Genomic DNA, 21,685 nt, shown 5'->3' on the forward strand with positions numbered 1-21,685 from the left:
AGTTGCTCCTTCCCTCACAGCGGGAGTCATGTTCACTGCTGCTGACAGGGAGGCTGAAGGTGACCAGTAGCTGAGAATGCCAGGGCTAGTGATGAAAAATGGCTGTTCTACCTGACACCTAGATTTTGTAAGGCTTAGGTAGGACATTGTGTTTGATTTTTAAAACTTTTTAAATGAGTTAATGGCACTCCATTTTTTCCTGATATGTTTTTCTGCTCTATTTTTCCTAATTATTATTTTATTTGAGAAGTTATATTTTAACCTTTAGATCTTTGTTAGAGCCATTTTATTAGTTTTATTTGAGCTATCAACTGTTATAAATGTTATAATTGCCAGTTTTGTCTTTCCACAAGACATTTCATTTACAATTTAAAAGAAAAAGTGAATCATGTCTGAGATACTGAGTTCAACCTTCTCAGGATAATGTTGGATAATTGTAGTAATCTTGCTTACTTTAAGTAAATGTGTATCAAATTAATTTAATAAAAATAGCTTTCATTAATGGGATCAATTTAAAGAAAAGGGGAGAGGCTAAGGCCTTGATTAGGATTGGAGACTCCGTTTCTTTTTGCTGGATTTGCTCCTCGCTTAAAATTAAGTTCTTCTAGTACATCTGTTTAGCTGCCCTCATTAAATATACAAGTCTGTGTTTGAACAATACAGATCATCATTAGGAAAATGACTAGGGGCTCTTTTGATTTTTTTTTTTTTTTAATCTTTAGAAATACATTGTCTTTTGGCTTTCTGGCTTTCCTGTTTTCAGTGGAGCTGGGTTTTTGTCACAGTTACTGAAGGCGAGTGGGTGTTGTTTGAATGCTCTGCCCACTCTGCAGAGGCTGCAGCCACTTCCCTTGGTGCGTCATGTGGAGGAAGGCTCCACCCCAGTTCTGCTGACATTGTCATGTGTTAGTCGTGCATTGTTAATCCATTCTTTAGTTCCTTCTTTTTTTGTCTTGTGTTTATTACTCATTAGCTAAAATTGACGGTTTTTAATAGTGTCCTCCCACCGTGTAGAATGTTTTGTCTGTTAATGTACTCAGTCTGCCTCCTTTTACCCCCCCACTCCAGCCATTGACCATGCCTCAACACCCATGGCCCAATGGACATAATGGCCAGATGGCTACAGAACCAGCCTTTGAGTGTTTCTCCATGTAAACTACTTGCACTCCTTTAGGAGCTGAATAAGCATCACCTGTCAGTAGTAAGGAAAGATGCTTTGACATTTCCCATGGAATTTAAGGAATGCATTATCGTTATTTTTACAGTGTTCTTAAGCTGTTTGATTTACTTCATCTTAGGAGTGATTAGTTTGGCCAAATGGCCCTTTAACATAAAATGGGAGTCTGGCTTTCCTCTTCATTAAACTACCTACTCCCTTAAATATGTTTAAGAACTTGTGAGTTGATGTTTGAAATGTGTGAGAATAGTGTGTGAATCGTCGATGGGTGTTGTACTTAGCAATAAAGCAATTTGAGGATAATTAATTTTTTTGAACGGCAGTTCATAAATATTTCATTTTTTTAGTTTTGTAATTGCTTACATGTTGTATCTTAATTTGGTTTTGGCTAAATTGACAGCTCTGATACAACAACAAACAAACAAACAAACAAACAAAAAAAGGAGGAAAGACTCCAAAAGCTAAATTTGCTAGAAAAATTATGATTATAAAAAGTTAAGCCCAAGTTGCCCTTTATTCTCTTTCAGGGCTTATGCTTATAGGATGGATATCCTGTTACAGTTTTTTTTATTTTTGTTGTTATTCCTACTTCTGAGTTTTAAATTTTATTCTAAATTCTTATTTATGTCTTTGTGTATGTGTTCAGTGTGTATGTGCACTTGGTGCCCACTGAAGCAATGTGTCAGTTAGTCTGGAGCTAGAATTATAGGTGGTTCTCCATGACCCAGTGTGGGTGCTGCCAGCCAAACTCTAGTCCCCTCCAAGGGCAACAAGCTATGTGCCTCCTAAGCCATTTTTTCAGCCTCTTCAGATTTTACAAAAGGCATGTTTCTGTGGATCCCAGTGAGGAAAGGATTCCCTATTACCAAATAATAGCAGGAATTGGAAGGAAATGGCTTGTACTCGGACAGGAAAAGTAGACTGTGTCTCATCCGGTGAAGTAGGCAGGCTTGTTCCTACCACATGCACTTGGCTCACTGTTTCAGAGGTTCCCAGCACTTTCCTTGGCATTACCTGCTCCTGTGGAAACTGCTTTACTCTCTAGCTCTGTACTGCTCTTCCTCATTTAGCCTGGTCCTGACTCAATTTTTGGTGTCTTCTTAAGCTGGGAGCCCATCTGCATCTCTCTAAGTCCTTGACACAATAATTTAGTGGTTCTAGAACTTTGTCTCTCTGCCTCAACCTCACATCCAACCCAGAGTTAACTCTTGGATTTGAGCCATGTGACTTGAGCTGGATCTTGCTGGTTCACTAGCGCTGTTGATGAACGATGCTCTTCGAGTCTTCGCCCCAGTCTCCAGTGATTCTAACAGATGCTCCGTTAGTTCTTTGCGTCTTCAGTTGATTCTGGCTAGATTCTGAAGGCAGATTCCTCTGGGTGTCCCTGATTTGTGTATAATCACATGTAATTGTGGATTTAAAAGTCCAGGGAGTTTTGTTTAAGCTCAAGTTCTAGCTGGAGACAGTCTTAAAATATTTGTGCAGGACAACTATATATAATAATGTACTATGTCCATCAAGTCAGACAAAACTTAGGGGAAAAATTAAGTCAAACAAAATTCAGGGGGAAAAAAGAATGTAGTTATGTCAGTTGAAGCTATAACAGAAGTGGTTTTTCTTTTATACTTACTAAAATGAAATAAACTTTAACTTTGGTCCGATAATTAAAAAAGTATAAATAAAATCTATTTTCTGATGGTGGTGGAAAGCAGTATTCATTGACTATCTTTGAAAAGGTTTTACAATTACTTATTTTGTTTTACTTTATTTCGCTATGTGTATGAATGTTTTGCCTGCATGAATGTAGATGTACTACATGCATACCTTGTACTCATGGGGCAGAAGAGAACAGCAGAAGCAGAGGTTCTAGGTGGTTGTAGAGCAACTGGCCCTAGAGTTGTAGATGGGGTGAACTACCATGTGATTGCTGGGAACTAAGCCCTGGGCCTCTACAAGAGTAACAAGTGCTCTTAATTACTAAGCCATCCCTCCAAATCCTCATTCATTGTCTTTTAAAATAAGAACTTTGGCAAACCAGAAAACTAGGATGAGATTTTATGATATATAAATTAATTCTAACTAAATCACCTAACAGAGTTTTTCTGGACAGAACTATTTCAGATTGAGAGTTAATTTGCACGTTCATAGTATTAAGATTTGAGGTGATGTTCTGTACTTGTGTACATCTACATTATAAGCATTAATACTTCTGTGTATTTTTATCTCCAGTTTAAGCAATGAATTTCATGAACTAAAACATCATGTGTTTGAGAACATCTTGTTAGTTGGGAATTCCTAGTCACTAACCACACATTTTTATGTATAAGACTATGGACTATCAGAATAAAAGTCTGATGATGGCTCAGGACCCCTCGTGTTTAGGGTCAGAAGTGTTTGTGGTTTTAGAATTTTTCAAATCCTGAACTATTTTCCATTTAATGAGATGTCTTGAGGATGAGCCGTGTTTAAGACTGCATTGATTTGTCCACTTCATATAAATAAACTGGAGTTGACTTTATAGAGTTTCTGGTATGCCTAGTTTCTGTGCAGCTCTCTGTCTTCTGTGGCATTCTGTTAGCAGCATCTCAGAGTTCAGATTTTCAGATTAGGGATACTCAACTGATATGCATACAATAAGGACAAAACATCTTGTTAGTTTTGTGAAGACTGAGTTTATCTGAATTTATTTTTATTACTAGTTCTTTCTTTGCTCTTTTAAGATACAGAGATATAGTTGAGATCATGAGTTCATTTAGCTTGAAGATAAAAGTTTGAGGTGACTAAGCAGTAATATTTTAAAATGTGTTCAGATATTATTCAAGTTTATTCTCTTGATAACTGATACATTTGTGATTAGTAAAATTTAGATAAAATGAGTATAACATGTTAATCTGTTGAGCAGTTATTTTGAGATGTTGTTATCAGTTTGGCTTTTTTGTTTTTATTTTTCCACCTAAAATATATTGAAGTTTGTTCCTTATTTATAGTGGTCTGGCTGCTGGAGAAGATAACGGACAGAGGGGTTATTTGCTGACGTATGTCATTGCATACATCCGTGTAAGTTGTATTTCTTCATTGCTATGACAAAACACCATGACCAAGGAAGGCATCATATAAAAGAAAATGTTTAATTTGGGGTTTACAGTTGCAGAGGATTAGAGTCTGTGACTATCAGGGCAGGAAACATGGCAGCAGGCAGGCAGGAAGGCAGGTAGCAGGCAGGGCACTGGAGCAGTCGCTGGGAGCTCACCTCATACACAACTCATCCACAAGTAGGAGACAGAGAGTACCAGTTGGGAATGGCATGGGCTTTTGAAACCTAAAAGGCCACCCCAGTGATGCAGCTCCTTCAATAATGCCACACCTCCTCATTTTTCCCAAATAGTTTTATGAACAGAGACCAAGCACTCAAATGGAGGCCATTCTCATTCACGCCACCACACTGACTTGGGTCTTAAGTAGTAGGCCTTTTGGTTGGGGGCTTTATGTTTGTTTGTTTGTTTGTTTGCTTAGAATGGATAAAATTGCCTTGTTTTCATAAATCTTAAGCTACTGTAATTTATTGTTTCATTTTACTTGAACCCTGGGTTTACTGTAACTTTCCAGAAGCCCATTTAAGACTTCTTGTATGTGCTTTTGAAAAATGTAGGCAATTTAATGTCTTTCTGCCTTGTATAAATGGAGCCAGCCTCTAGCTGAAAGTTGAGTGTGCCTGTTTTAACATTATTTGGGTTGGAGTTAAGGTGTCCTGTGTACCAACAGTCTTCAGTTGATTTATAATTCATCTTAAAGATTTATACACTTTTATCTTTTCTTTAAAAATTGTTACTTGATTCCAAGTAATCACGGGTTTAGCAGTGGTGATGAGGGAAGTCAGGAGCCTGTGTGCTCAGACACACCGACTTTATTATACTGTGCACTCTGCTTATAAGGCTTCATTGTTCACGCTTATTTTATGTCTGTTGCAGTCACTGCTATGAAACCAGCCTTTTGAGAATCTAGTTTTTCATGTTTTTTTATTTTTTTCTATTGTGGCTATAACAGACTCAAGTTTTCTGACTGAAGTTATTATTATTTACTTATTTTAAAGTTTAACTTTTAGTAATTTTAATGATCTTATCTAAAAAGATATGTTGACTTTCTCAAGATAAAATTTCTAGTTTTCTAGTTGGAAATTGTTTTGAAGGAAACATTTATAAAAACATACGTTTTTTTTTATTCTCAAAATTATTCATTTCAGAATAATTCATCTTCATTAAGGTCTGCTTTCATAGTGTAGTGAATAGTCAGCGTCCCAGCCCAGGTTCTTACGTGGAAAGCAGACTGATCGAGCTCCCTGTGAGGAGAGTACAGATTAGGAAGGGTAGATGACTAGGGTCACCTGTGTAGACTGTTTCTATCCTAGGATCTTCCTAGAAGAAGTGCCTCCTGAAAATCTATAAAAGGCAGTATTTTTCTCTGAGTATACTGAGGGTTATGTTGGTAGGTTTATTTCCCACAGTACTGAATTCAGAAGTCTAGAAAATCAATGCACCTGAATAAGCCCAGCATGATGTATTTAGAATAAATATCCTATTTTGGGTTTTTGTGATTTTGAGGCCAAGCCAAAAGTAAGTTTATAGAGCTTTCTCCTCATTTATTTTATTTTTACACCCCTTACATTTATTTATTTTGTGTTTGTGTATCTGCATGTGTGTCGATGCATGTGTGACAACACGGGCATGAAGGACAGTGTTGAGGAGTCGGCTCTCACCCCACCTTGTGGACTGTGACGGCTGCCTTTCATGCCGAGGTGTCTAGTCCTGCTTACTGTAATCTCTAAAGCTGCTTTCTAGCACACACTGCTATGGTCACGATGCGATTCCCAGACCGAGGGGGTGTGTGCCACTAATCAGTACACTTGGAGGTGTGTCTTCCTGGCACTTAGCGAAATTAAAGTGGTTATTTTACTATATTTTTTCCTTCCTTCCTTCCTTCCTTCCTTCCTTCCTTCCTTCCTTCTTTCCTTCCTTCCTTCCTTCCTTCCTTCCTCCCTCCCTCCCTCCCTCCCTCCCTCTCTCTTCTTTCCTTCTTTCTTTATCCCTAGGTACTTAATTAGTTAATAATTAGCTAGTTAGTTAGTTAGTTAGTTAGTTTGGTTTCTGGGTTTTTGAGAGACCGAGTTTCTCTATGTAGTCCTGGCTGTTTGAGAACTCATTCTGTAGATCAGATCTGCCTAGAACTCAGATCTGCCTTTCTCTGCAACTTGAAGGCTGGAAGTAAAGGTCTGTTCTACCACACCTACTATATTTTCTGAATTTGTTTCTAAGTAAAAGTTGATGTGAGGAAACTCCTAACTCTTGTTACTTTCACCTTGATGCTCAATTTTTATAATGGCTATTTTACTACTTTGGCCTCTACAAATCTATTCAATAATCTTTTCTACATATGTATAAGCTTTCCACGATAGACACAATTTACTAAAGAGATATTTGAGTTTCTTTTCTGTCAGATACTTCATTTGCTGCTGAGTCTATGGAGAGGAACAGACAAGGTTCCTGTCTTCAGAGAGGTCATACATATATCACATGTGGGAACTTTCCAGTGTTCTTATGAGACAAAGAACAGTTTACATTAGATCAGAGACACACTACTAATAACTTCCAGAGATTCTAGTGGTTTTATTAATTGCTGCATCATTAGTAATTTCATGGTTTTTGTGTGTCTTTACAGGACTTGGGTTTGGAATACTATATAATAGGAGAATCTTTTGAGACTTCTGCTCCTTGGGACAGGTAACCCTAATCAAAGGACTCACTCTGATACACTTTATAATTGATACATGTATGTGGATATGCAGTTTATCTGTGTGTGAACAAAGAAGGCTTATATTGTTTTATAAGAAACACTGAAAGAAGGAAGGTACTCTTGTTTAAATTAGTATTTGAATACCATTGCTTTCAACTTTTATCCCACCCCTTTTCTGGGTTAAGATAAATTTGCTTAGAAACCCACCCCCCCAAACATATTGAAGTTAACATTTTGAAGGCCCGTGCTAAGCATGAAACGCTGCTGTGTCTGTGCTGTTTGGCTTTCTTAGGTGACTCATTATGTTTAAGTGTTCATTCATTTGAAGTCCCCCCCACCCCCACCCCAAGTCTTAACCCTCTCAGCCTTCTGTTCTAGTGTGTGTCTAGATTTAACAAGATCTTCACTTGTGTTTAAGTGATTTCTGAAAGAAATCTATTTTTAAAATATTAAGCATAATTTCCATTTTTAAATTTAAACAAATTTTTGATACTAAAACACAATGTAGAAAATGTCCTTAATAGGATGCATGGGAAATATTATCTTGTTTCTCTCCTGGAAACACACACCTACACCTGTACACACTCACACAGTGCAGGGAGGCAGAAGTAAAAGCTGTGAAGTATGTTCAACATGGACTTTTGAATTAACTTTCAGTACATTCTTGAGAGAAGCCACAGTATATTTTATTTTCTTTGAACATACCTACATTTCACCTTTGCTTTATAAAAGGTATGAGTTCTTTCCAGGTGCTAATGAGGTATGTCAGCTGTAGCAGGTCCTTTTGAACCCATTATTTAGGTATTAAATACTTAACAGCTTGTTTTCCTTATACCTCATTTTCCATTTGGAAAGCTGATGTCTTTTCTTCATGATCTTGGTCTACTGTAGACTTTGACTTTTGGTGTACTGGTCATCAGATTTCAAGAATTGTTTTCAGACTGACCAGTTTTTAGGATCCATTGTCATTCTCCCCTCAAAAAGTGCATACTTTAAAAAATTGTTCTGACAGTCTATATGATTCTGACTGTCCTTGGACCTTCCATGAAGCCTGAACAGTGATCTTTTTGCCTCAGCCACATGCATGTGCCACCACACCCCTGCTTTCGTTTTTAAAGGTACTTTTTCCACGAGGGGACTACATCTTAAAAGTAACAGAATTGTCAGCTGGTTTGCTGTTGAGCCCTTGGGAGCACTAGTTTGCAGGCAGTGCTCCTGGCAGTGTGGCATTGGTGACTTGGGTCTGCCTGTCTCTCCTGGTCTTAGTATGGACTGCTAGACAGACTGCCATAAACTAGCTGGCTCACAGATTTTAAACCAAGATCCTTCTCCTCCCTCACCTTGAAGTGTGATTTCAGGGTGATTTGGGTATCTGGGTTGCTGTTCAAGGCCCTCTTGGTTTATGGAAAGTCACCTTGTGTGTCCTCACGTGGCTGAAAGCAAGCTTCTCATGTGTCCTCCTCCCCAGCCCCATACCCTCCTCCCACATCAATTTCATCCTTTGGGATTTCCCTCCTATGGCCTGAGTCCCAAGCCCCTACCTCCCGCTACACCACCATCACACGGTGAAGTGTGGGGGATTTCAGTCTATGCTTGTTGAGGTGAGGTGGACTCAGCTCAGACCTTCAGCCTTTTCTCAGTGGGATTAGTACAGTGTTTCCTTTTTAGTGTTACAATTTCTATTTTATCTGCTAATGTTCTCTTTTTATTTTTCTAACTGTAGAGGCCAGTCAGTTAAACAAATATGTAAATACATGAACTGATGAAGGAAAAATAAAAGATGACATAAGAAAACTTTGTTGTATTCAACCATCTTTTCTAGGGTTATAGATCTGTGTAGAAATGTGAAAGAGAGGATAAGAAGGGAATGCAAAGAAAGGGGAGTTCAGTTTGCACCTCTTTCTACATGCAGGTGAGTTTCCATGCTTATTTACACTCATTCTGGAAAGTGCTACTTACAAACTTGTACTGTTGTGTGTGTGTGTGTGTGTGTGTGTGTGTGTGTGTGTGTGTGAGCCACAGTGTGCATGTGGAAGTCAGGACTTCATGAAGTTGCTTTTCTTCTTCCTCTTTGGGGTCTGGGTGTAGGGTGCAAGCAGACAGGTTTGCTTAGCAAGCACTTTTACCCCTGGGGCCATCCCAGTGCCCTTAAAGTACTGGCTTCAAACAGTTGCAACTATAGTTTTCCAGCTGAGAAGCAGCTTTGGCCTGTTCCAAGTCGCACACTTCCTGAACATTTCACCATGTTGTTAGAACTGTGTCTCAGTCCTTAGCCCAAGGCAAGGAACACTGACTGGTTCCCGAGTGAGCTTTCTGCTCTCTGAACCCTGGACAAAGGAATCTCTTCTGCTCCCTGGAACTACAAATTAGAGTTTAGAGGCATAGGACTGTAAGTTCTAGAAACTGTTTTTGTGTGCATGGGGGGGGGGAGAACTTGAGTGTGTGTGTGTGTGTGTGTGTGTGTGTGTGTTGGGAGGGGTCCGTAAACCTTTTTGGAAGGAGTGGAAGACTCAAGTGATAATTAAACTTGTTGCTTCCCAATAGGTGTTTCTTTGATAATACAAATATTCTGTATTTTTGCCATTAAGTTTGGTAGCCATAAGCCACATTGGTTAGTGAGTGACTGAAATCTTGCTTGAATTAAATTTTAAAAGTCATTTTAAGTTTTAAAAATTACCTGTAATTTGTATCTTCCGTGTTGGATAATGACTGGTTAACTGGTTTTATCTTTTTTATTAAATAGCAGCCCCAAAGGAAGTTTTTTTCTGAAAAGGGACCCTTTACATTTGGTTATAGTATTAATTTTATATAAATAGCATGTCACATGGGTCAAAACAAGAGATGAGCATTTGACTCTCTAGAAAGGTATTAAAGTAATTTAAAATGGAGAATAAATGGCAATCAGAACAAATTATGAAAAGAGAACCTTAAAAAGGATAACCCCAGCTGCCATTCTCCACTGTGTAGCTGCCTCATATTGTTACTGTGTAAGTGCATCTGTGTCTGTTGAGAGGAACACCCCAAGAACACGAATGCAAAGTACTTAGAATGTGTCTTAGGGTTTCTGTTCCTGCACAAACATGACCAAGGAGCAAGTTTGGAGAAAAGGGTTTATTCAGCTTACACTTCCACATTGCTGTTCATCACCACAGGAAGTCAGGACTGGAACCCAAGCAGGTCAGGAAGCAGGAGCTGATGCAGAGGCCATGGAGGGATGTTACTTACTGGCTTGCTTCCCCTGGCTTGCTCAGCTTGCTTTCTTATAGAACCCAGGTCTACCAGCCCAGGGATGGCTCCACCCACAATGGGCTGGGCCAGGGATGGCTCCACCCACAATGGGCTGTGCCAGGGATGGCACCACCCACAATGGGCTGGGCCCTCCCTCCTTGATCACAAGTTGAGAAAATGCCTTACAGCTGGATCTCATGGAGGCATTTCCTCAACTGAGGCTCCTTTCTCTGTGATAACTCCAGCTTGTGTCAAGCTGACACAAAACCAGCCAGTACAGAAGGTAGAGGAATACAATAAATGTAACTTGGAAGCAATGTGTTTCTCTGTTAAGTATGGCTGATATTGGACCTCAGGAGCAAGTGTGTTTCAGCATGAGGCATTTCCTGAGTGAGTCTGTCCCTGGCTTACAATGCTTTCAGACTTTGTTATGGTGCTGAAGCACACCAACTCAGCCCGTCCTCTTTCGTTCTCAGTAATGGCATATGCTCAGTTCTGTTGGCTGCTGCAGGTGTGCCAACCATGGCTGAGGTCTGTTAAATTATGGTTTTGTTAGTTACATATACCCATTGTACACCATTTTTACCTCATGATGAAATATTTTACATACCTCTATCATTAAGTTCAGGATTGCCTGCATTTCTGTTTGTGATGCTCATTTCTCTGACTTATCTTATTTAATCCTAGCCTAGGAAGTATACTTGACTTTATCCCAGGACTCAGGGCGACATTTTAGACAGCTTTTGACTGTAAGACAGAATGGAAAGGAGAGTGGAGGGAGTCTTCTGCTCATTAGCAAGAATTTAATCTCTTTACACTTTTTTTAAATAACAGTTTTTCATTATTTAAATTTTGAGTTAGGCCAAGTTTGAGTTTGGCTAGGTCTGTTCGGTCCATCCTACTTGTTATAGGCCTAGCAGTGTTTTTATATACAAAAATCTGTAATATATTGATCCTGAATTTGTTGAAAGTTGTCTTATCTTAGGGTTTCTACTGCTGTAAAGAAGCACGAGCTTGGGGAGGAAAGGGTTTTTTTAGCTGACAGCTCTAGGATGACACTTTGTCATTGAGGGAAGTCAGGGAGAAACTGCTGCAGGCGTGTTGACCAGCCTTGCTCAGCCTGCTTTCATAGCATCCAGGACTACCACCAGCCCACAGTGGGTTTGCCCTCCCACACAGTCAGCAGTCAGGAAAAGGTGCCACAGGCCAGTCTGAGATTTGATACCAAACTGCTGGAGTTACAGCGACATAACCCTAGCCAGCACAGTGAAGTGTTCTAGTAACATTGGTTGCTCTCTCTATGCATCAGTGTCATTGGATCTCTTATGAGTGCTGTGTAGTCTTAGTTGCTATAAACATACTTTACTTATTCTTCAGTTTTTTAAAACTTGGTTATTCCTGATCACAGCACCTCGTAGTTAAAATAGTTCTCCAATTTTCTTAAACGTGTAAATTTGGAACTTAAAATGTAAATGTTCAAGAGATCTTTCTTGGAGTGTGAATTAGCATGGAAGAAAAGCACAGCTGGCAGATCGGCATAGCCTTGTTAAACAGCTCATTTCTTCTCTTTCGAGGCACTTAACATTGGGCCAAAAGACAAGTTCTGGTTTAGATGGATTCTGTTTGTATCTCGAAGTAAAAGTATTTGCTTCTCCAGTTAGATTGAGTCCTTCGTGGTTTCTCCATGGCTTGCATTAGGAGATGTCTAAACTCCATTTTTGTGTGTCCTAATTGCATCATGAAAGCCCAGATACTTATTACATAGATGATTTAAGACTCTAACATCCTTGTATCTTTTACAACAAACACATGGAGTCATAGACAGTGCTTTAAGGTCATGCCACTGCATTTGGTCATTTTTGTTTCTCATATTCTTTTTACTTATTGTGAGCTCAGTGAGGAGCTGTAGTTAAGTCTAATCCTGTTTGGTGTTAGAACATCTCTCCTACTTGAACTATATTTCTTTCTGTTAACTTTGGGATATTTGGAAGACCTGTAACTCATCACCACATTCTATCAAGTCTGTTTCTTTAGCTGCAGTGTTGTTTGTTTTAACATTCAGAGTCAGATGGATGTTTTGTTCATTTCAGGTCAACTGGAAGAACATTAGCAGTGCTTTACTTTTTTTTTTTTTAAACTCTGGAGGGATAATAATCTAGACTTAGAAAGTTGCAGAGTAGTAGAGTTGTGCTAGTTTTTTTTCCGGAGGCTGTGATAAAATACTAGAAGCAATTTAAGACTAAAGATTTTACTTGTAGCTCACAATTCAAGATACAGTCCTTCATGGTGAGCAAGTCAGGGCAGAGAGGCCTCCAGCAGTCGTCCCATACCCACAGCAGGGGACAGGATAAATACATGCTGCTGCTCAGTCCCAGGTCCCCACCTAGTCCACCCTCTGCCCAGGGACTGGTCCTGTCTGAAGAAGATAGATTTTCCTATATCAGTTAGCATAATCACAGAAATCCCACAGGCATCCCCGAGGCACATCTTCTAGCCGCATCTAGATTCTGTCAAGTTGACAATTAGCAGTAACCAGCACTTTTTCATATACCCTCCCCACTCATTTTTCCTTCGTGGTTACATAGTGTGATTATAAAACTATAAAAACCAGTATTTTATACTGTTGATTGACCTACCAGTGTGGTTTTTTAAGTTGCATAAAGCTGTTGATATTCTTTATCTGTCTTCATATCCATCCGGAGACAGCACAACGACACTGCTCTTGTCAGGCTACGAGCCCTTTGAAGTGCCATTAAACTGGGTGTAAATTGTCTGTGTTCCTTACTCGTATTCTACGAGGCATCATGTACTGACTGTAGGGCGCTTATGGATTTCTTCCAGCACATTTACACTACTTTCCCCACTTCAGTGCGTTTCTTCTTTCTGTCTGGAATTTCTTCATCCACAGGAATCTGATTACATGGTATTACTATTAGAGCTTTTCTGTATTTTGCAGAGGTGATAGGCTTGTTTGTGTTTTTTAAAATAATGAAAATTAGTCTAAGTTTTTGGTGTTTGCTTGTCTCCATGTAGTTCATATCCCTGTTCCAGACAGTAATGAGTCAGTGAAAGAGCACATTCCTTGTTTCTAATGCTGCCTTTATTATGACAGTATAAAATGTATCCATGTATGTAGACTTGAACAATACTAGTACTGAGCTTAAAATACATAAGATAAATGTAACAGGAAAAAATAGATTAGTTAGATAGTTGGGATGAGGGCCCTTTAAGTCAGGTTTAGTTACATGCTATTTTGTCTGTGTATGTTAAAGCAGACTATATTTTTATATGTGTGCCTGACTATATTTTAAATGTTTTCAGACATACTGCGTAAAGTAAGGTTCTGTTACTTGTAGATAACTTCAGTAAGCTCATTGAGAATGATTTTTTTTATAAAATACTAAATTTTATAAAAATTTCTCTGTAATTATGGTTATATAAAACAGAATAACTGAGTTGAGCCATGTACTTGCAATATTAATTAACCTCATATTTAAATGAAAGAAAGTAAAATCCTTTGTTTCCTGCTTTTGTTTCCTGCTTCGTTCCTAGCATAGCTGTTCCGGCAGCAGCTGCAGAGTTGCTGACTGGCCTTTCCCTGGAGTGGGAGGTTGAACAGAGGAAGAGAGTATGGCTGGGGTGGATTCCCAGCTGATCCTGTTTCTGAAATTTCTAGTTGTTAAATCTGTTCTCACTGAACTTAAAGCCCTTTGGGGGATTTTTATCTATTTGTCTTCTAGGGTGACACAGACTTACGATGCGGGAGCTTGTATCTACTTCTATTTTGCCTTTAACTACAGGGGAATTAGTGATCCACTAACTGTGTTTGAGCAGACTGAGGTAATTTTGCATGTAGTTTTTATGTTGTTCTTATTTAAGTAAATTTAGGGTTTTAGTTTGAGCCACCTTAGTCACACATAGCTTGTCCTGGCTGCTAGCCCATTGAAATGAAAGATATATTGAGTCCACGGACTTTTACCTACCAAATTGTCACTCTTAAATTAGTGTTGTGTATTTCTTAAGCCCATGTCTCTTTGGTTGTTACTTTCAGTGCATTATAGCCAATTAAATAACAACAGGAGCCTTTATGACTGTAGGGGTCTTTGATGTTCCTTCGGCAATCCATCCATGTGGATGTGATTATGTATAGGTCCTTGGGATTCGTAGCAAACAATTCCACTTATACTTCTTAAGTGGCCTTAAGCTGCTGGTTTTTGTAGACTCATGTGTTGATGGCTACACTCCTTGTTAAAAGCAGCATAGAGTCCTCCACTTACACAGATGTGAGTACTCTCAGCAACCACTGGACTGAGTGTGGGGACCCCAATGGAGGAGCTATGGGAGGAACTGAAGGAGCTGAAGGGGTTTGCAACTCCATAGGAAGAACAATATCAACCAACCAGAGCTTCCAGGGTCTAAACCATCAACCAAAGAGTACACATGGAGGGACCTATGGGCCCAGCTGCACATGTAGCAGAGGATGGCGGTCTTGTTGGACATCAGTAGGAAAAGAGGCTCTTGGTCCTGTGTAGGTCCGATGCCACAGTGTAGGGGAATGCCAGGCCAGAGTAGGGAGACCGGAGTGGATGGGTGGGTGGGGGAACATCCTCATAGAAGCAAGGGGAGTGAAGATTAGAGGGGGAGCTGTGGAGGTGAGCTGGGAAAGCGGATGACATTTGAACTGTAAATAAATAAAATGTCTAGCTTTAAAGAAAAGAGCCCTGCACTAGACGGGAGGCCATAGCAGGTCAGTTACACACAGGTTACCCTAGTGTTTTAAGTCATTATGGGCCTGACAGTGATATTTTTCATCTTCAGAAACTTAGGTACATTCTTTATGGATGTGTGTGTATACACATGCATACAGTCCCACACAAATGGAGGTATTTATAGGAAAACTTGTGGAGAGTGGCAGTTTCTCTCTACCATATGGGTCCCAGGGGTAAAACTCAGGTAGTCAGGTTTGGTAGCAAGTGCCTTTGTGTACTGAGATCTCATCTGCCCACAGATTTGAGTATATTTGGATGTCCTTGGCCTACCTGTGAAAACCCCTTGCTTAGCTCAGCATGATGGTGCACACCTGTATTTTCAAGCACTGGGGAGAGAGAGGAGGACTGCAGCTTGGGTCAGCCTGGTTTGATGACCAGACTAGCCAAGGTTACATCACATCATCTTGAAAAGCACAAACAAGCGAAGCTTCTTTCCTGGAGGTCACAGACTAAAAACCCATGTTCCCCACTCTGCTACTTGCTCAGTTCTCGATCTCAAGGAACTGTTTTATTTGAGGTGATTTATTAGAAGTGGAAAGTTCTTGAGCAGAGGTTAGCACACTTAATGATTATATGGAAAAACCTCAACTCCTAAGTCCTGAAGGTTCCCGTAGAGTAGTTTGTTATGTGGTGGTGTTCATATGTTCCACCTGGGTGATCTTCTACATCAGCCACTGTTAACTGGCTTAGAGATATGAGTAAATCTGAGAAGCTCAAGGTACCGAAGATATTTATCTTGTGGTTATTAAATATTAACAAAACACTAAGAATAGGAAATGTAGCCAGGTAGTAGTGGCACATGCCTTTAATCCCAGCACTCTGGAAGCAAGGGTGGTAGTTCTCTGTGAGTTGGAGGCCAGCCTTGTGTACAGAGCATTCCAGAATATACAGGGCTACATGAAGAAAACCTGTCTCTAAAAACAAGAACAAAACAAAGAAAGAATAGAAAATGTAATGAAATATATATGTGAATATCTATAGTGAAACCCGTCACTTTGTACACTAACCTTAAATCTTTTCAATTGAAAGTTAAGAGAGATGAGGGCTTAAGTAGGGAGGAGGGGAATAGAAAGACTGAGGGCAGCCCAGGTTCCACTGCCCTTTATTGTGCATGCTGTCGGTATTCTGTTTCCCCTTTGACCCACATGCACTCAGAAAGAGGTCAGGGCCTAGCATGCTAGGAGGGGAAGCAAGGGAACAAAATGGAAGTTTGGGTTCTTTTTTCTTCCTCCCCTCCTCCCCTTCTTTTATTTTTCTTAAATATGTATATAGACCTAGCAAATAATTTATTCCATGTGATCAAACTAAGAGATTCTCTCCCTAAGGGTGTCTATGGTTATATAGTAGAAATAAATAAAAGAGTTCAAGCAAATTGTTTGGTACCCTTCTGGGGATCTAGGGAGAAGTCGGTACTGTTGGTCACTCTAAAGTGGAATCCAAGTAGCAGTAACATTTTGTGTTGTTTCCATTTACAGGCAGCTGCTAGAGATGAAATCCTTGCTAATGGAGGGAGCTTGTCACATCACCATGGAGGTATTTTTAAACGGGCGTGGTATAGAATTTCTAATGCTTCTGCTTTTTTAAATATTTGGTTCAATAAAAACCTGGGAAAGACCATCACATGAGTAATTTGAGAGCACTTGAGATTTGGGAACATTTTTATGTCTTAGAATAAGTGATCAATGTAGGTAGATTTTGTTATAGCTAACAGAATGCCTAGTTTGATGGTCTAGCTTGGTATGGAATCTATCGGCTTTCCTAATTCTCAGGACCCCCATGTTAATAGAGAGCAGATTACCTTACCTTGGTTTGACCATTACAGCCAAAGCTTTAAAGAAAAGAAAGACAAAACCTTTTTAGTCCTTTCCAGCCACTGTTGAATATCATGAGCATCAGTTGTACATATAGTGAACGATATTTGTTCTTTCTACACTTCAGCATATTAATCAATAAATAATTGATCCCTTGTGATCAAGCTAAGATGTTTTCCCTAACACTGCCATTATGAAAATTGTAATTTTGAGATTATCTCCAGATTCTTTGTAACCGAAACTTGTTACAGTATATTATTCCTCCCTGTAATTTTACATGCCTAGGAATAGTACAAATAGACTTAGGGAGGTGCATGAGGACAAATAACCACCTGCAAATTAAAGCCTTGACTGTCCTGAATACATCTTGTCCTTTTCGATCCCCTCAGAACCGTGTCATCTAAAATGCTGTGCATGTGTGTTCAGATCATTGGCATTTGCTTGCTGGGAAGTTGGGGCCCAGGAATGCAATGATTTTCTTCTATGTGCTGCGTTATACTAAAGTCAAGAACTGTCCTGGTACTTAGCCTCCGAGTGTGTGTGGAGACATAGTGGAAGGATTTTGGTAGAAAGGGCTACAAGACAGAGTGCTTGTCTGCACAAGACACCCTTGTAGGCAGGCTGGAGAAGACTGAGGGTAAAGATGAATGTGGTGCAAGGTGGCCCCACACTGCTGCAGCCTTAGCGTCGCCTTCTGACCTTCTCAAATAAGTAGGCTGTGAACAGTGGAGTGAATAAAGTAATGCTTTTCCTCCTTTTCTGGGTATGCTCTTTTCTTTAGAAGTTCTTGTGTGTGTGTGTGTGTGTGTGTGTGTGTGTGTGTGTGCGTGTGCGTGTGTGTGTGTGTGTGTGTGTGTGTGTGTGTGTGCGCGCGCATTTGTACATGTGTACACATGTGTGTCCGTGGATGTGGAGGTCTGAGGCTGGGTGGGAATCTTCCTTGATGGTCTTCCCCATTCATTGCAGCAGAGATTCTCTAGTGAATGGCAGATGAAGAAAGGGCACCAGAAATGTCTTGCATGGAGTTAAAAAACTAGGTATCCTTCTGGCCCTTACAGCTTCTTTAAACTCAGTAAATATGAGAAAGGGAACAGAGAGTGAGGATGGAAGGTTGTAGAGAAGGATTTGATAGACGTTTAACTGGTCATTTAGAGACTTGATTATTAAATGGCTGTTTCCTTGACTGTGGCTGATGGTCTTAGGTTACTTTGTAGTGTGAGAGGTTTTGCCAAGATTGGATGGAGGTGACCAGTGATCAGCAGTGCAGAGGGGAGCCCTGTTGGCAGCCTTCTGTGGTCAGGAGCTCTGCTTCTTTTTTCCCAGTATCTGTGAGGATGTTTAGGGTTCTCAGGAGCAGCTGTGTGCAAGGTTCCCAAGGGAGATAATGGGCAGTTGCTTCTCAGATGCTTGGAGCTGCTGTCTCACAGGAGCCTCCTGTCCACGCACGGCTGTGCCTGACACAAGGCACCTCTAAGGCACTGCTGCAAGAACAAACTGGGTCAGGTGAGACTTGAAATTTGGATTTTATTTGTGAAAGTTACAAAAGATCATTGTATTACCAGTACCACAAGTCGATAAGTAATAGTTGGAAAAAGTATAAATTTTAACCTATAATATATTGATTTTGATTTGTCAACCCTCTTTCTCAAGAATTATGGCAATACTCTGTGTGTTTTGTTTGTGATAGACACTGGGCCTTACATCTGAGCTATTGATCAAGTCCTTAGTGATTTTTTTTTTTTGATACAAGGTATACTTAATGCCTTTTAATATTGTATAATATATTTTCCATATAAAATATTACTGGCTACCTACGCGAGAGAATTTGAAAGATTTTTCTTTTCCTCAAAATTACAGTCAGCCCAAGAGAGTAAGTATTACATTTCAGAAACTACTGGTGTGACTGCCCTGCTCACTGCTTTAGATTAGTTTCCCCTTCACTTCAGACAGCACCGTCGAGGCGACCACAAGCAGAATAAATGTCATTGGGAAGAGAAGATAAAGGAAGTTTTAACACTTATACAGCTATATGTGTTTCCTGGGGTCTGTGTAACTTGACCTCCTTTGATCCTCTTCAACACGCAGCTGAGTATAGCTTATTTCAAATGGAATCCAAAGTATAAGCTTTTATTGCTGGTATTGGAATTTGAATGTGACTCAGGGCTTCATTCTTCAATGCCTGACACCAAGAAATCTAAAGTATGTGAAATCATTTAAAATCGTTTTAAGATTGAAATTGACTGTCTTTGAAAAGAAATATTATGCATTGGTTTTCCTTTAAGATGATAACTCTTCCCTTTCTTTTATTTCCATATTATGTAAGATAATTACTTTTTAAACAAGTGCCACAAAAGGAAACAAAAAGTTTTAATTTTTATTATAGGTGTTTTTTTATTAGTTCTTGCCCATAAACCTTTTTACTTTGTTGTTGGTTTTATACTTTTTTTAAGTTCATTGTTGGCTTTTATTTTCAGTTTTTTTTTTTACAAAATTTTTTGAATAGTTTATGTATTTACATTTTAAATGTTATTTCCATTCCCCCCTCCCATTCTCTTTTTTCCCCTGCTTCTATGAGGGTGCTCCCACTTACCTCATCACCCTAGCATTCTCCTACACTGGAGCATTGAGCCTTCATAGGACAAAGGGCCTTTTCTCCTATTGATGCCTGATAAGACCATCCTCTGCTACATATGCGACTAGAGCCATGGGTCCCTCCATGTGTGCTCTTTGGTTTGTGGTTTAGTCTCTGGGAGCTTCGGAGAGTTTGGTTGGTTAATATTGTTGTTTTTCCTATAGGCTGCCTTCCCTTTCAGCTCCTTCAGTCCTTTCTCTAACTCCTCCATTGGGGTCCCCATGCCCAGTCCAATGGTTGGCTGCAAGCATTCGCTTCTGTATTTGTCAGGCTCTAGCAGAATCTCTCAGAGGAGAGCTATATCAGGCTCCTGTCAGCATGCACTTCTTGGCATCCACAATATTGTCTGGGTTTGGTGTCTTTATATTGGATGGACCCCCAGGTGGGGCAGTCTCTGGACGGCCTTTGCCTCAGTCTCTGCTCCACACTTTGTCCCTGTATTTCCTCCTGTGAGTATTTATACTTCTTGATTGTAGGCATCTAACATTTTCAATATCAGGCACTGAAATAGTATAGGATAGTTTGTTATAGTGTCTTAACAATTCCTTCTATTCTTATAGATAATACCGTGACCAAGGCAACATATTGAAGTGTTTATCTGGGGCTCACAGTTTCAGAGGGTTAGAGACTGTGACCACTACAGCGGGGAGCATGGCAGCAGGTAGGCAGGCATAGCAATAGCTAAGCGTTTACATCTTGAAACACAGCCAGGAGACATTTGTTAGGAATGTCATAGGCCTTTGAAACCTCAAAGCCCACCACCAGTGACACACCTCCTTCACATGATCACACATCTTAATCTTTCCCAAACAATGTGAGCATATATAGGCCATTCTTATTCAAACCATACATATAGTGAAACCACTTATACAATTTGTGTATATCTTGAAGTTCTAGGTTTAGAGATCTTTATTTGTTAAAGATTTCATATGTTAAGAAATTCCACTTATTGGCTTGAAGTAGAATGTGGCAAAGTTTGATTCCATGTTAAATTTAGAGGCTACTGCATTAAAAGATTTAAAAATTTTTGTCCCTTTTTTAGTATTTATTTTCTATGTGATCAGAAACAGTGACTGCATGGAAACAAATTTCAACCTACCTGATTTCTTGTAGTGCTTAGGAAAAGAACCTAGGCCTGCACATAATACTGTCAAGAGAGCATATGGTCTTGCTTAATGCTCCAGGAGAGAGCTCATCCTTTCTTGCCCCCATCATCCACTTCCTTAGAGTCAGTCTCAGCTCCACAATGCAAAACCATCCTGAAGACTTAATGCTGATGACTCCAGAAACCAAAAGGTGTCACCACTTCTGGTACCACCTTAGTTCAAATCTCTTTCCTGTGGGCATAGAGCAGGAAGTACCCTCCTAACTCATCTGACCCTCCTCCCTTCCCTTGCTGCCTGGGAATCTTTCCTTTTTCTTTCTCTTTAATTCTTTAACTTAGATTTTCTCTTCACATTCAGAAGAAACCTCAGAGCCCTCAATAGGCCTTCAGTGATACAGTGGTACATGTCTCTGATATTTTTTTCCTGCTGTTTCTCAAACATACACTCTTTCCCCTCAAGGCTTGTGCTACTCTCTCATTTTCTGCTGTTCTTCTCCTAGATGTTTGTATGGCTCCCTTTACCTGGTCATTCAGGTTTCCAGTAAAGATGTCACTTTCTAGGGATATTCCCTTGCTCATGTGTGTAGTTTTTATGTTTCCCATTTGAATTCTGTTCAGTGACAGTTACGATTTTGTCACATTCTGTTCTCCATTCAGCAGAGCACTGAGTGTCTGTTCCATGTTCCTAGGGAGAGGATGACAGGAAAATGCTGTCAGACCCATCTTCTGAAAACAGTGAGTGCACACATGAGGAACACTCAGTACTGTGCAGAGAAATGCATGCTATTGTAATCTGCTGAATAAGCAACTGCTAACACATGGTCACAGAAATACTGTGAACTAAACTGAGCCTTTCTATGATTGATAGGCTCCCATATGCAAAGATGATCATAAGCTCAGGCCATTCTTGGGCTGCTGAAGTAGTTCAAGTCTTTCTTAGCAATTTATATTGAAATCCTGTCTCAAGATGAAGATTTAAGTGATGTGTGGAATGTCGTTTGGTGGTGAGCACTTGCCTCACATGCAGAAGGTCCTAGGTTCATTTCTAAGCACCACATGTGTAGGGACACACACACATACATACATACATACATACATACATACATACATACATACATACATACATGCATGCTGTAAATAGGAAAGGGTATAGTCTTTGAAATAAAATGTAAATTC

General features: G+C 39.7%; 1 protein-coding gene across 2 annotated transcripts in view; it reads left to right on the top strand.

Moving 5' to 3' along the window:
• AGPS (alkylglycerone phosphate synthase) overlaps nucleotides 1-21,685 on the top strand; it is a 107,450-nt gene that overhangs the window by 55,518 nt on the left and 30,247 nt on the right. For both annotated transcript variants that reach the window (XM_080928209.1, XM_080928208.1), the window contains exons 15-19: nucleotides 4,165-4,234; nucleotides 6,890-6,951; nucleotides 8,787-8,876; nucleotides 13,933-14,032; nucleotides 16,437-16,494. In XM_080928209.1, the coding sequence (XP_080784335.1) occupies nucleotides 4,165-4,234; nucleotides 6,890-6,951; nucleotides 8,787-8,876; nucleotides 13,933-14,032; nucleotides 16,437-16,494 (380 nt within the window). The remainder of the gene's footprint in view (nucleotides 1-4,164; nucleotides 4,235-6,889; nucleotides 6,952-8,786; nucleotides 8,877-13,932; nucleotides 14,033-16,436; nucleotides 16,495-21,685) is intronic.

Source organism: Micromys minutus (assembly GCF_963924665.1).
Source record: "Micromys minutus genome assembly, chromosome: 13".
Taxonomy (NCBI): domain Eukaryota; kingdom Metazoa; phylum Chordata; class Mammalia; order Rodentia; family Muridae; genus Micromys; species Micromys minutus.